This window comes from Oratosquilla oratoria, chromosome 37 (genome assembly GCF_046742065.1).
Source record: "Oratosquilla oratoria isolate Oo_2021 chromosome 37, ASM4674206v1, whole genome shotgun sequence".
NCBI lineage: Eukaryota > Metazoa > Arthropoda > Malacostraca > Stomatopoda > Squillidae > Oratosquilla > Oratosquilla oratoria.
In genome coordinates, this window is record NC_134813.1 from 28,046,970 (window position 1) to 28,061,368 (window position 14,399).

The 14,399-nt window shown below is 37.7% G+C and overlaps 1 protein-coding gene across 1 annotated transcript; it reads right to left on the minus strand.

The window, feature by feature from the left end:
- Window positions 1–498: 498 nt before the first annotated feature.
- On the minus strand, window positions 499–10,271 carry LOC143019584 (vitellogenin-like). The gene is made up of 14 exons (XM_076175362.1): window positions 10,151–10,271; window positions 9,549–9,982; window positions 8,333–9,433; window positions 8,082–8,232; window positions 5,732–7,492; window positions 5,377–5,634; window positions 5,091–5,263; window positions 4,320–4,915; window positions 3,814–4,198; window positions 3,127–3,708; window positions 2,469–3,002; window positions 1,984–2,368; window positions 1,515–1,879; window positions 499–1,392 (listed from the first exon to the last, which is right to left on the minus strand). Exons 1-14 carry the CDS (start codon window positions 10,203–10,205, stop codon window positions 652–654), a joined length of 7,521 nt encoding a protein of 2,506 aa, XP_076031477.1. The 5' UTR covers window positions 10,206–10,271; the 3' UTR covers window positions 499–651.
- Between the last annotated feature and the right edge of the window lie 4,128 nt (window positions 10,272–14,399).

Genomic DNA, 14,399 nt, shown 5'->3' on the forward strand with positions numbered 1-14,399 from the left:
AGCTTTATTGATGGGGATGATAGGTGGTGATGGATATGGAGCTGCCTAGTGTAGGCCTTATTGTCTCTTGCAGTCTCCTTCATTCTTATGTTCTTATGTAGTTGTAGTACAACTTTATTGCATTTATTGTATTCTAAAGCCAAAGATGGAGGTAAGATTCTAGAGATATGAATATTATAATCAAATTGACTAACGTGGATGTTAATGAAGGATGATAGTGTGCTTTGTTGAAAAATCTACTACGTATTTACTATATAGAAAATAAAACTAAGGCCGTCAAAAATGCTTAAGAATGGTAAAGTAGTATCAGACTGAATCACGTCTATGAAAGTATATTAAGATTATTTCCGGTATGAAATATATTTATATATCTGGCAATTGTGCTCTCAATGTATCGTCTCAGTGACCAAAATACACTTCTTCTCAACAATCAGCTTATAAGAAACCTTTCGGCATGCACGACATTAGGCTAAAAGGATTATATACAAAGTATTTATTCGTTTTTTTATTTGCTGGTTTTAGTTTTTATGTACATTTATATATTTTCTATTTCGCCTATTGATTAATAATTTAAATGGCAAGGTATCTTTTTGTGTATGATATTTAACGCTGATCATTACTGACTTCCATCATAGGTGTGAAGCAAAAGGCTTAACATGAGTCCACTTGCCAGCTCTTGAGGAAAGTAGGGGCATCGGGTGCAAGTTCGCCGTTGGACATCATCATGTCGTCACCCTGGAAGTTGTTCAAAGTACCCATTAGACCTTCCAGGCGACCCAGAAGCTCAGCGCTGGCATAGAGCTGGAAGGTTGGCGAGGATTTGGACACGATCAGGTAAAGGCTTCTTCCTCTTGCAGTCACCTCGTCGGTATGTTGCGAAACAGTGGCGTAGGAGTCGATTGACGCTCTTTCTTCTGTTTGCTCCTGATCGTCGAAGTAAACCTTGTACTCGCTGTCGATGATAATCTTGTGCCGCCCATTGTCGACAGTGATTCCAAATTCGTACTTGTTCTCAGGCAAGACTCTGACAGTAACATGATCGTAGCCATCAGTAGTCAGGATATATTGACATGGGGTCACGGGCAGTTTCAGCATCATTCCATCGAAGGTGTACATTTTCCCATCTCCATAGTATATTGCAGGAGAAGATGTGAGGGCATTGAAGAACTTGTACTGCATAGGAATCAAGGTTTGGAAGAGGCCAATCAAGTTCTTCCATACAGGAAGTCTAGGAGAAACTCCGTAGGGGACCGTTGTTAAAGAATACACAGGACGGTTGAGAGGAAGAACCAAGTGAAGTCTTCCTTCCTTCTTGCTATAGTTGAGTTGAAGAGTTTCCTCGAGAAGTTGGTACAGGAAACGAAGCACTTCTTCTGCTTGAGGGATGTTTTCCTGGAAGAGAATGAGAGTTGAGCTTACAAAATGAAAATCAATATTCACGCTTAAAACAAATACAGTGTTCACATTTAATCTCGTTACTCCAAAAATTTTAGAACCAGTGAAGTAACACTTACGAATCCAAAGCTGTGAAGGAACGACTCGATGAACTTGCGGATTAATGGTCTCTGCATAAGCCTTCTGTATACTTTGTTAGCATCAATTTTGATGTCTTGTATAACATGACCCAGGATGTCGATGACAGTTTCCCATTCCTTGTGATACAAAGTCTTGATGTTGTTCATTTTATCGACTGGGTTATATTCACCGTTGACGACATTCCACACATCGACGATAGCTTGGTATTCTTGTGGATATTCCTCCTGCAATCTTTTCGCTAACTCCTCGATCTTCTCCCATAGGGAGGTGCCTATAAGAGTCTTCATCATGGTCTCTGGGGTCAGTTGGTTTTTCTCGTACAGGTCCTTCAGTTGAATTAGAACTGGGAAAAGAAAATCGTGATTTTAAGCATTTTACCGAGATCGATTATCTTAAAGAGACATTTGCAAGCATTCACTAAGAGTTGTTGCACATTCTTTTACTCACCCGTTCTGGTTTGCACAAGGGTTTCCATTATTTCAGATTGGTAAGCTTTTGAGATTTTGGACATAAATTCCGCATATTCGGTGTAGATTTGAGTTATGACCTCGCTGGCATAATGGTAAGCCTCGTGAGACTGAGTTATGATTGTGTGTAATTCGTTGATTAAAACTTGGAAAACGTGATAAAAGTCGGGAATCACTTCATCCTTACGAAGGTCCTCATAAATGTGCAAAAATTCGTCGCGGAAATAAAGCAAAACCTTGTCCGCTTCAACAATAGGCAATTCTACACTTTGGCTTGCAGCATCTTCTTCCAGTTGATGATAAATGGATTGCCACCACTGAATGAAAGTTTCTACTTGAGTTTTAATCGTTTCCATAATCTCCTTCTGCAATAAGAGAGTAAGATGGTCAGATAAATAGGACAATATAGAATAAATTTCTACATATCATCAAAAGATACTATTATCGGAGCACGTAGATACAAACCATGTTTTCTTCTACTTCTTCGTGGTGATAATGACCCTCCAGATCCAGAGTAATGGGGGACGTTAGCTCGGCCTTGATACCAACGACATTAGCAAACCTGTCGAGTTGATTCTCCCAGGGTTTTTCGACCTTAAGGTCCAATTCAATTTTGCCAGGACTCCTCCATCCGGCGTTCAAGAAGTACTTTTTATTATTTTCGTCGCCTTTCTTGAAAGCCACAATTTCTGCATGAGCGGGATAACAGAGGTGGCTCTTGATTTCGTATTCCTGAGACTGCAGGACATAATGTGTGTCAAGGTTGAGTCCATGACAGTGATTTGTCTCTTCGGATCGTAGGTTGGTGGAAATTTCCATGTCAATGGAAGGTGTTTTCAGTTTGGCCGATAGAATACCTTCTTCTGGGACGACTCTTTGGTACTTCAGGGCAATGGATTTTCGTGGTACTGCGGGATCATATGTATAGTGTAGTTCAATGCCTTTTGTCGAGGGTGTCAGTGCAGTGTCAAGAACTATTGTAGGGCTGAACTTCAGAGCCTGAATTGATAGGAAAAGAACATACATTAGTAATTACGGGTGAAAGTTATACTGAATTTTATTTTTCAAAAAACAAAAAACAAAACAAAAAAAACTAAGAGTTTCACTTGTATGATGAGCTTACCTTTGCAGATACGGATACTTCGGTTTTGTAGCTTCCTTCTGATTTCTTGGTCCCCTGCAGAGTCAGGACGATCATATCATCATGAGTCTGGAAGATGTCCAGCTCGAGAGAGCCTACTACGGCCAGTGGGGAGAATCCATACTCAGCAGAAACCAGGATATCCTTGGACAGGCCAGGGTAGCTGACTTTACCTTCAATTCGTGTTCCTTGTGTGCCTCGAACTTCTTTGGTCACCACATTACCGGAAACCTCAAATTTGTCTTCACTCTTTTCCTTGTTGGTCCAGAGTTGGACTGATGCCTTGGTCGAATCCAATCTGGTCAAGGCCTCCAGAGTGCGGGAAGGTGTCTCGATTTGCACGTTCCATGCAAGAGGTTCAGGCTGGGAAATCCTTATGTTGAAGTACGTTTCGTCGTTCTTAACCATTTCAAGACGCATGGAACCGTCTTCCTTCTTCTCGGACTCGATACTACTAATCTTACCTGCGTAGTCGAAAGTAATTTTGGCCTCGAAAGTGTTTTCCGTAAATTTGCTCAAGATGGCCACTATGGGCTCCGGCAGTTTGCTCTTAGAGATATCAGCCTGTGCAAGGAAGAAATAAGAGGGGTATTAGATGGGGACTTATACACAAGTAATTAGAGAAGGAAATTACATTCGACGAGGTCTAGAACATGCAGAGTTGCATACCTTGAAAAGGACTTCTCTTTCATTTTCAGTATTTTTGTAATGCGCATGGATTACGGAAACAATTTCTTCAATCTCAGGTGACTTCAGTGTGAGACCGGCATCCAGTTTGTAGTTCATAGGTTCATGCAAGTACTCATCATTATATTCTCCTTTCCATTCGTAGATGTTGTCATGTATTGTCTTGAAGTGAATGAGAGTTCCCATAGATGATTTGTCGTTAGAATGAGTGTGCTTGTCGAGGAGAGCTCGGATATTCAAAGTTTGCTGGGCAGGTGTGGTCCAAACCAAATCAACTTCATTATGGCCTTCAAATATACGAAGAGGTGAAGCTAGTTGCACCTTCAGGTTGTACTGATGGGGTTCGCCTCTCCAAACAACACCGCCACTGTAAAGAGAAACAGATGGAGAGAAGACATTAAGGGAAAACTACCTTTGCTCTTGATTATATTGCACAAGAAAGGTGATCTTTAAGATGATCATCAAACCTGCACTTTTAATCAACTTACTGCATAGTGAGAGGACCGCCTTCAGGGAAGTTGTAATTAGTCTCGATGCTGATCTTCTTTGACTCATCATTTTCGGCATCCCAAAGAAGGTCAGATTTAATAACTTTACCCCTAAAGTCTTGATCTATGAAACCTTTAATCCTTTGTCGGTAGCTTTCTTGTGGGAACATGACACTGTTAAAATTGATATGAATCGTATCCTTAGATAGATGGAAATCTGCCTTGGTGTCTGTTAGCAAGAAGAATGCAAAGCTAGTTTTTATGTCACTCTCCTCCTCAGAAATGAGTGTCCTATCAACCATGGAGTTGAGAAGAATGCCGGTGGGGTCCCTCAAATCGACGACCATTTTTTTAACTTTGTTTGAATTTTCCATAACAGTTGTAAATTTATGAGGTCCCTCGCTGAACCCTGTGATTTCAAGCTCCATCTCCTGAAGCCACTTCTTGTTATTCAGGATCAGCGTGACAGGGCCCTTGACTTCGTATACAACTTGGTCATTGTGCATAAAAGTGGTCACGACGTCGTACTTGGATTCCTCAACGGGATCGATATGTCCAACAATATCCAAACGTTCAGTTAGTTTGGGTATGTGGAACTAAGAGAGAAAAAAAAATGGAAACTCGATCACATTTAGGAAATAACGTCATATTCTAGTTCATGAATTACAGCTGTTATCGACATTTTGGTCAAATATTCCCTAGCACCTCTAAACAAATTCAAAAGATTTGTAGACATATATTTGCATAATCGTTAATATGAAAATGCTTTACCTGTAGTTTGGTTTCGTAGGATAACTTCTCAGCCTCATTCTTCATGAATGATGCCAAAATATAAATGATTTGCTCAGTGGTCTTTCTATTTTCAAGATCCCAAGTGACTTTCATTTCTGTTCCACCATGTTGCACCTTATTAAGTGATCGCAGTTCGACCTCACCCAGGATAACTATGAAAAAAAAATTGAAGGAATGTCATGATGACTTTCTACTTCTCGGAATGTACTTTCACCTTCAGCAAGGCAATAGAGTAGTCTACCAGTTTACCATACAATAGCCTCACCTGTGGTATCCATATCAATGTTGAAGTTCATGGGGAAAGTACCGCTCTTCTTAGTAATAGTTTCAATACCAATATACGTGCGTTCTCCCTTCATTAGGCTACACTTGGTGGACCATTGGGCACTGTCTTCAGACTCTTCTATAGTTCTGATGTGTTCGTGTAGTTTCCAGGCTAATACTTCAATATCTACTTCCCATTTGCGAATGTTGTCTATGCTCGGTATGTGAAGGAGATAAGAGAATCGCACATCTATACCGGCTGCAAAGAAAACAGAAAAGATGTGACTGTGACTCCATTTGTATAAATGGATTATTTTGTATCATATTCATAGAAATTTAGAATCAAATCAGCCTACCTTCAATATCAATTTGAATGAAATCCCTCAAGATGTTGTTGGTTCTGACTGTGACATCGATATTAGTTAATTTGTCTTGAGTAGCAGTAAGCCAAGACGCTTCGAATATTTGCGACTCAGGCTGGAAGGTCCAACTGGGGCTGTAGTAAAGAATGAGACCCAGCTTCTTGTGATTATCCGTTCTTTTGATCTGGAGGTCAGTCTTGAAAGCGTGGGCGTATTCGTCGGCCATATTTATTAGCTTGTACTTCCACAACATTTCCAGGGCCTTGTTCTCAGCATCGTTGACAAAGGTGGTCTGAGCAGAATACTCCAAGAGTGTGGAAGTGATGGAAACAAGTGCAATATGAGAGTTGTCTTGCTTCGTATAGGATATCTTGGCCTTACATTCACGAGGGATGGAAGATCCAGGAGTATCTACGACGAAGTCGATAGCTTTGTTCTCAACTTCGTTGGTCAAGGTTGCCGTAATTGCGTAGCCTTCCATCGAAGCTTCGGCTTTTTCTGCAGTAAGACTGAATTCAAGTGGTTTGCCAAATGGCATGGAATTGCTATGAAGAGGATCGGGGAGATTGAGGATATAGCAGAACCGAAGACCGAGTGGGTTTTCAAAGAAATCGGTGCACTCATTCTTTTCCACAAGACGAACATCGTTGATACCTTCAGGAAGGATTTTATGCTCTGGGTTTTCGTTTAGTACTTGGATCTTTTCATTGAGCATATAAGTTTGACTCTTGAATGAAATGATGTCCCACTTTTCGGGGAGGTCCCACTTGATAGATAGGGCTTCTCCCTTCTTGAGATCGATCCTGATCTTTCCACCATGGGAGATGTGGAGATTGTTCTTCATCTTGATGCCATGTTTGAGTACAGACTTGAATCCAACGAAGCCGTCGAGCTCTACATCTAAGCCTGGTACAAGTTCTATGAAGGCCTGTGGGTTGTCACTGGAAATTATATTCTTTACGTCGACCTCAGCATCCACGTCCAGACTAAGAACTGCTGCTCCACCCAGGTCCAAGTGAAGTGGGATTCCTTGCATGGTAGGAATGGTGTAGTCCAAATCGAAAGGAAGAGTCCTGGCCGTCTTTATCTGAGTCTTGGACATAGCTTGGTCCAAGAAGGCGAATAAATCACTAATAATCATATCCACGTCGATGTTTTTGAGTTCAGAGTTCAGAGAGGCGAAAGAGACTTCCTGACCAAAGAGACGGAGGTACAGGTCAACATGGGGCTGTTTGTCTTCGTGTTTGCGAGAGCGCACGTTGGTTTCCAGGAAAGTTTCGACAGCTGGGAATTCGACGCTCCTCTTAGACCTGAATGTTTCCATCAAATAATCAGCAATTTTGAATCCTCTGCCTTGAACAAAGTTCGAAATGTCTCCGATGATATGGTTGAAGGGAGTAGACTTCAGATATCCTTTGGGACCAAATACATCATCCACAAGTGAGTTGAAGCCCTCAACCCTGGCACCTACTTCCGCCAAGTTCATCATGTTTCCAAGTGTGTCGACCGTGACGTTGAAGTTAAGGGAGCGTGGAAGGACCGACTTGCGGGAATAGACGAGATTGGAGTCGATTTCGGCTCCCAGACCAAGAGTTCGGAAGAAATAAGAGAGTTCCGTGTTTCTCGAAAACTTTCTGATGTCTTCACTGTAGTCACCGGGGAGGACAGTACTGGAGAGGAGGTAACGGAGGTGGTCCTTGTTAGGAGAATCTGTTTCCTGAAGATTCTTCAGATGAGTGAGCACCAAACTGCGCACTGTAAAAAAAAATATAATACAATTTTCATGTTAACTCGATATGTTTTACACTCATTTACACATACATGTATACATAAATGTTGTACATACATACATATATAGTCTACATACACATTGTATAGATGTACGCTTATGTATAACTATATATATATTCGTGTATATGCAATTATATGCATATATATATATATATACATATACATGTATATGTATATGTATATGTATATATATATGTATATTTTATATGTATATGGATATGTACATGTATATATATATGTACATGCAAGTGGTCTACTTTGGATATGTATATATATATATATATATATATATATATATATATATATATATATATATATATATATATATATATATATATATATATATATATATGTATGTATGTACATACGGGTACAAGTACTACGTCGGCCGGGTTCAGGAAGCAAGTTCCTCAACAGCGTGGATAAATGACTGAAGGACACAACAAGAAGATATAGTGTCCTATTTGTGGATAAGAAAAGTGAACCTAGAATTGCTAAAGAACACCATTTCATAAAATTTATGCATGTAACCCTGAAATCTGATATAACGTACCCTGAATGTTGGTTTCCTTGATTGCAGAGTCGATGATGTGTCTCATCTCAGTCATATCGTCAATACAGCGGATTGCATTAAGGTAGGCTGCTGATCGTATTTCGGTTTCTTCCTTCTTGTCATAGTAGTGGTGCAACAACTCACGTGGGTACTAGAAAAGGTGGGTAAAGCTGAGTGTGCGTCTTCCTCTTTCATAACTGGATTGAAATAAGTAAATAATGTGTGAAGAAAGCCATTGTTTTGGAACTTACCCATAAGTTGCAGGGCACTTTCCTATAGGCCTGGGCGGCCACGACGCGAACCGAAGTTTCAACACTGACATCATGGATGCATTGCTTGATTGTGGAAGATACAGGTTCGGGGATGTATCCTACGTTACCAAGTGCCTTAAGGAGGAGTTTGGCATGTTCGCGTTCCTCGGGTGTAGCTCCGTGGCATGTCTCGGCAAGCTTACTGGTGGCCAGCATGATGATCTCATCGACGAGCCCTTCCTCTCTGTATCTAGGGTGTTGGCGGATGTAGGTACTGACCATGGAAGCAGCTGCCAAAAGGACGGTCTTAGGGGGATGGTCCATCGTGACTAGAGGGGCGAGTGACTTGATGGCGAAGGCATTGGGACGGGGCATCATGTGAAGGGCTGCGGCGTAAAGGGCAGTTCTTCCTGAGGAGGCCCTTCCTTGCGAAATCTCTTCCACTATAACGGGAACGGCTCCAGACTCACTGAGGAAGGCGATGGCGTCGAGGTACATCTGTTCGAGCTTGTGCCAGTTGGGGCAGTAGGCGCCAGCACGAATATTGTCGAGGATAGCCTTGACGTGAGAATCAGGAGCATGGCGGAGCAGAGTCATTCCATGGTAGACAAGGGCGGCTGTCTCAGACTCGACAGTGTTTTCGACCTTGGCGCAAATGTCTTTGGTGATCGCGTCGAGTCTGGGAACAACAGTGTCCCTCTTCTTGGGAGTGGTGAAGTCGAACTTGAGCTCTTTCTTAACCAGGTGGTCGGACGAGAAGGTGAGGAGGGCAGGGTCCACCTCTACCTGGGACTCGAACTGAAGGGTGGCCTTTTGTACAGCCTTGATGTGTTTGTAGACGCCGTACATGGGTTTGAGGATGTTGGTGTCAGTACACTCGATGGAGGTGTAGAGACCACTCTGGATGTTTTGCTGACAAGTCGAGCTGGATTCCTCGAGAGGAAGAGGCATGTTGAGCCAGGGTAGGTTGTTCATCGTTTCAGACGGACGGTAGAAACGGTCCTCGCACCTCTTGTTGTCCTTCTCCTTGACCACTTGCACATCAGTTTCGGAGACGGGAGTCAGGGTGTAGCTGGTGGGGCACTTACCCTGGATGTCTCTCTGAGGAAAGAAGAATGAGATCGGTCAGAGCTACAATCTTGTTAGATCTTGGAGAGGAGCAATCTCCGATGTAGTTGACTGAAAAATTGAAGAGTAGAGCTGTAGTTAGCCTTACCTCTGTGATGGTGGTTTCCTTGTTGACCTCAGAGAAGGAGGGAAGAGTGTTCTGGAGGTAGGAGGCCACACTCATCTTGGCGTTGACGGACCACGTGTCGTCCTCGGGGTCGACGCACACGTGCTGCACTCGCCCGTCCATGATGGCCATCATGAGGGGACGCTCAGACACCTTGCCCATCTCTGGCACGACGCTCGCGTCCTTTCCGTTCATCTGGAACTCCTTGATGGTGATGGCCACGTCGCAGGGCGTGAGCATCGACAGTTCGACCTTGGAGTTCCATTCGACCCGGGTGTTTGCGTTCTCCACATTCTCGAAACGAAGGTTGGACTCCCCATGCTGTTGGTAAACATAAGTGTGTCCAGGGGCGTAGCTGAGCTTTTGAGTGCCAGTTACCGGGCACTCTGTGGAGCAACGCACTCCTTCATAGGTGGCTGAAAGAAAGTATTGAGAAAAGTGTCACTTGAGACCACATTAAAAGGCACCCTAGACCCTTCCCTCTATCATAGAATATATTTTCGAGTAACTAAGCTCATAACAAAAAGTGTCGATGCTGATTCTGCTTTGAACAGCAGCATTCAGCAGTAGTTTTGTAAGCCTACCCGCACGAGCAGCCAAGGCGAAGGAAAGGATCGTGATTAGGAACAAGCGCGCCATGGTGTCCGTCTGAAGACCCCACCAAGACTGATGCTCGAATCGTTTCCACTGCTATATATACGGCGAGTTGCGAGGCGATATAACGACCTTAGCAACCACCTGATTTGAATGTATGATAAGGCGTACACTCATGATCTGGAAAAAATAAAAAATATATCTTTGACAATTACTGATAACACAACATTTTAGTAAGTGGAAGAACGTGTTTTATATTATATTATATGTATTCATTACATTATGTGTTATATATTATGTTATATATTATATATCATATATTATATATCATATTTCATACATTATATATTATATATTATACATTATATATTATATATTATATATTATATATCATATATTATATATCATATATCATATATCATATATTATATATTATATATTATATATTATATATAATATATCATATATTATACATTATACATTATACATTATATATTATATATTATATATTATATATTATATATTATATATCATATATCATATATTATATATTATATATTATATATCATATATCATATATCATATATCATATATTATATATTATATATCATACATTATATACTAAATACTATATACTATATATTATATATTATACATTATATATTATATATTATATGTTAGATATTATATATTGTATATTATATATCATATATCATATATTATATATTATACATCATATATTATATATTATACAAATTATATATTACATATCATATATCGTATATTGTATATTATATATTATATATTATATATCATACATTATATATTATATACTATATATTATATATCATATACTATATATCATATGTTACATATTATATGGTATATATTATATATTATATATTATGTATTACATATTATAAATTATGCATTATATATTATACATTATATATTATATATTATATATTATGTATTATACATTATATATTATATACTATATATTATATATTGTATATTATATATTACATATTATATATTATGTATTATATATTATATATTATATATTATATGTTATATATTATATTTTATATATTATATATTATATATAATATATTATATACTATATATTATATATTATATATTACATAATATATATTATATATTATATATTATAGATTTCATATTATATATTATATATCATATATTATATATTATATATTATACATTATATATTTTACATTATATATTATATACTATATATTATATACTATATATTATATATTATATATTGTATATTATATATCATATATTATATATTATATATTATATATTATATATTATATATTATATATTATACATTATACATTATATATTATTATATATCATATATTATACATTATACATTATATATTATACATTATATATTATATATCATATATTGTATATCATATATTATCATATACATTATATTATATATTATATGTTATATATTATAGATTATATAACATATTATAGATTATATATCATATATTATATATTATATATTATATGTTATGTATTATGTATTATGTATTTTGTATTATATATTATATATTATATGTTATACATTATATATTATATATCATATATTATATATTATGTATTATATATTATATATTATGTATTATATACTATATATTATATATTATATATTATATATCATATATTATATATTATATATTATATATTATTATTATATATTATATATTATATATATTATTATATATATATTATTATATATCATATATTATATATATTATTATATATTATATATTATATATCATAAATTTCATATTATATATATTTATGGTAATACGCATAAGGACGCACCAGATAGTGAAAATAAAATTATGAATTCAAACAATGGGTCACTGGAAAGGAAATTAATTCACTCATTGGCAACAAACGATGATGATCTTTCACAGCTCAATAGACATCTATTAAGAGATCAATAAATTGGTCCACGGGATGAAAAATAAATATCAGATAATTGGAAGAATGGAGGAGAACTACAAAAAAAATACAAATGATAATAAACTAATGATGAAAACGAACATGTTTGCAAGAATAATAGTTGAAAAATGTAAGCAACAACAACAACAACAACAACAAAAGCGTCCTAATGGTAAAGTTCAAACCTATATAGAAAAGGCAAAACAAACTTGGAAAGGACATCTGATACCGAGCTTTGATGATAAACAGAAGATTTAGAAAAACAGAGGTTTTTTTTTAACAAAGTGCGATGTTTATGCCAAAAATGAAATTATGTCATGTATCCATAGATGATAATGATGACAACGAATATTATCCTCTTGAACAAATTGTTGCATTTGAACTGAAGGAAACAAAAAAATTATTTTCTTCGTGAAAAATATGATTCAGAAAAAATTTGGTAAAATTACTATACAAAGAAAGCATGTTTATAAATACCCAAAGTATTTGCGAGACAGGTAAAAAATATTATATCGCCCTGTAAGAAGCTGGTAGAAAAGGTGGTAGAAAGAGGGGTAGAAGACGGGTGTTGCATCTTACAAGTAGGTTGTTTGTTAATAACAGCCCGAGCGAGCTTTCCGAGTTCGCTTTTCCGCTTTGTGTAGGTAATAAGATATTCCTTGTAAATAACAGACCGCGAGCTCGAATGTATATTTGTATGTTGTTGAGATGACATTTCTTTGTAACCTAAGTGAGAATTATGCAGAGACTCGAGATTATTCTAAGTAAACAATATTGCCGTAAAGACTTGAAACAAAGAATCTGATTGGTGAAACGGTGGAGGAGAAAATTCAACTGGTTTAGGAAAGTAAGATCACGCACTTTGGGGAAGATCTTAAATATAAAATTAAAGATCATTGTATTAAGAAAACCACTATGTCACTGCAAAGCTCACGTAGGATCTTGTATACGTCTCTCGAGAGATTCCTTAGAAGAACTTCATAGAGGGCGCTGTGTATAAGAATTAACAGAGATCAGAATAAAAAGGAGATTTGATTCACGTAGACAGAAGATAATAACTGGAGGAAATGAGGCGCCATATCCATGAGCGAAGGCCGATATGGCAACCATACACCTAATCTCTGAAATATTTCACAGCCCCTTTATCAAGCAAGCATGTAACCCAATATCAGTTAATAGAACATCAGGGGCTCCCGGCAATGTGACTAGACTCTCCGTTGTAATGCCCACTTGCTCACCAGCTCACCATCCTCAGGTGTAGGCCTATGGCCTGACCTGGTGTGGGTTTTAGGCCGATGTTGGATCGCCAACCAACCTGGCCAGGGCTGTCGAGAACCAACTTAGTAAGTCCACAGAGGGTTTCAGGACTTGACCTCATGACCACCTGATCATGAGTTCAAGGCGGTATCCACTGGGCTACCGTGTGCCCCCCCCCCCCTATGTGAATGTTGGTACGAATATAGGTCTCTTCAACTCTTGCGCAAGTTTAGATAATTTCCATATTATCTAGCACATCTTGATTATCAATGCTGCGAATACCTTCGTAAGTATATCGAAGTACTGTCAAAGAAACAAATTCATAGGGAGTATAGTATCTATTCTCCCTAATGACCTAGTAATGGTCTATATCATTTATATATACTATGAATAGAAGTGGCCAAAGAACGGAATCCCTAGGAACTCCACTTGTAACATTTTTTCATCTAGTAGTTTTTCCATTTAAAACACCTCTCTGTTTTCGATCATTCACTCAATACTAGTCCAACTTAATAGGCTACCACTTATTCCGTGTTAAGCTGATTTAGTAAGTAGTCTTTCGTGGGGGACGGTATCAAAAGGTTTTGCAAAGTCTAGATATATTAAATCTATATTATTTCTTTTGTCATAATTCGAGATAACTGTGTTGTAGACTTCGAGTAAGTTAGTCACGCAAGAACGTTTCCGTCTAGAACCATGCTGGCTATCATTTATCAAACAGTTACTTTCTAAATGATGTTCGATAGCATCTCTGATGCTAGTTTCCATCATTTTTTCTACGATTGAAGTCAAACTTACAGGCCTATAGTTTTTTTTTCACCTTTTTTGAATATGGGAGTAACGTTAGCTAGATTCCATTCTTTTGGGACATCTCCGGATATGATGGATTTCTTGAAAATAATTTCTAATGGAACAACAATCTCATTTTTCATTTCCTTTAAGATTCTTGGATGCCAACCGTCAGACCCTGCTGTTTTATTAACTTTGAGT

Excerpts from the sequence above, each read along its gene's own strand:
- LOC143019584 (XM_076175362.1), bottom strand. The coding sequence starts at position 10,205 with ATGGCGCGCTTGTTCCTAATCACGATCCTTTCCTTCGCCTTGGCTGCT. Across the intron at positions 9,434-9,548 it reads AGGAAACCACCATCACAGAG|AGAGACATCCAGGGTAAGTG; the intron begins GTAAGGCTAACT and ends TTCTTTCCTCAG. Across the intron at positions 4,916-5,090 it reads CCTACGAAACCAAACTACAG|TTCCACATACCCAAACTAAC; the intron begins GTAAAGCATTTT and ends TTTCTCTCTTAG.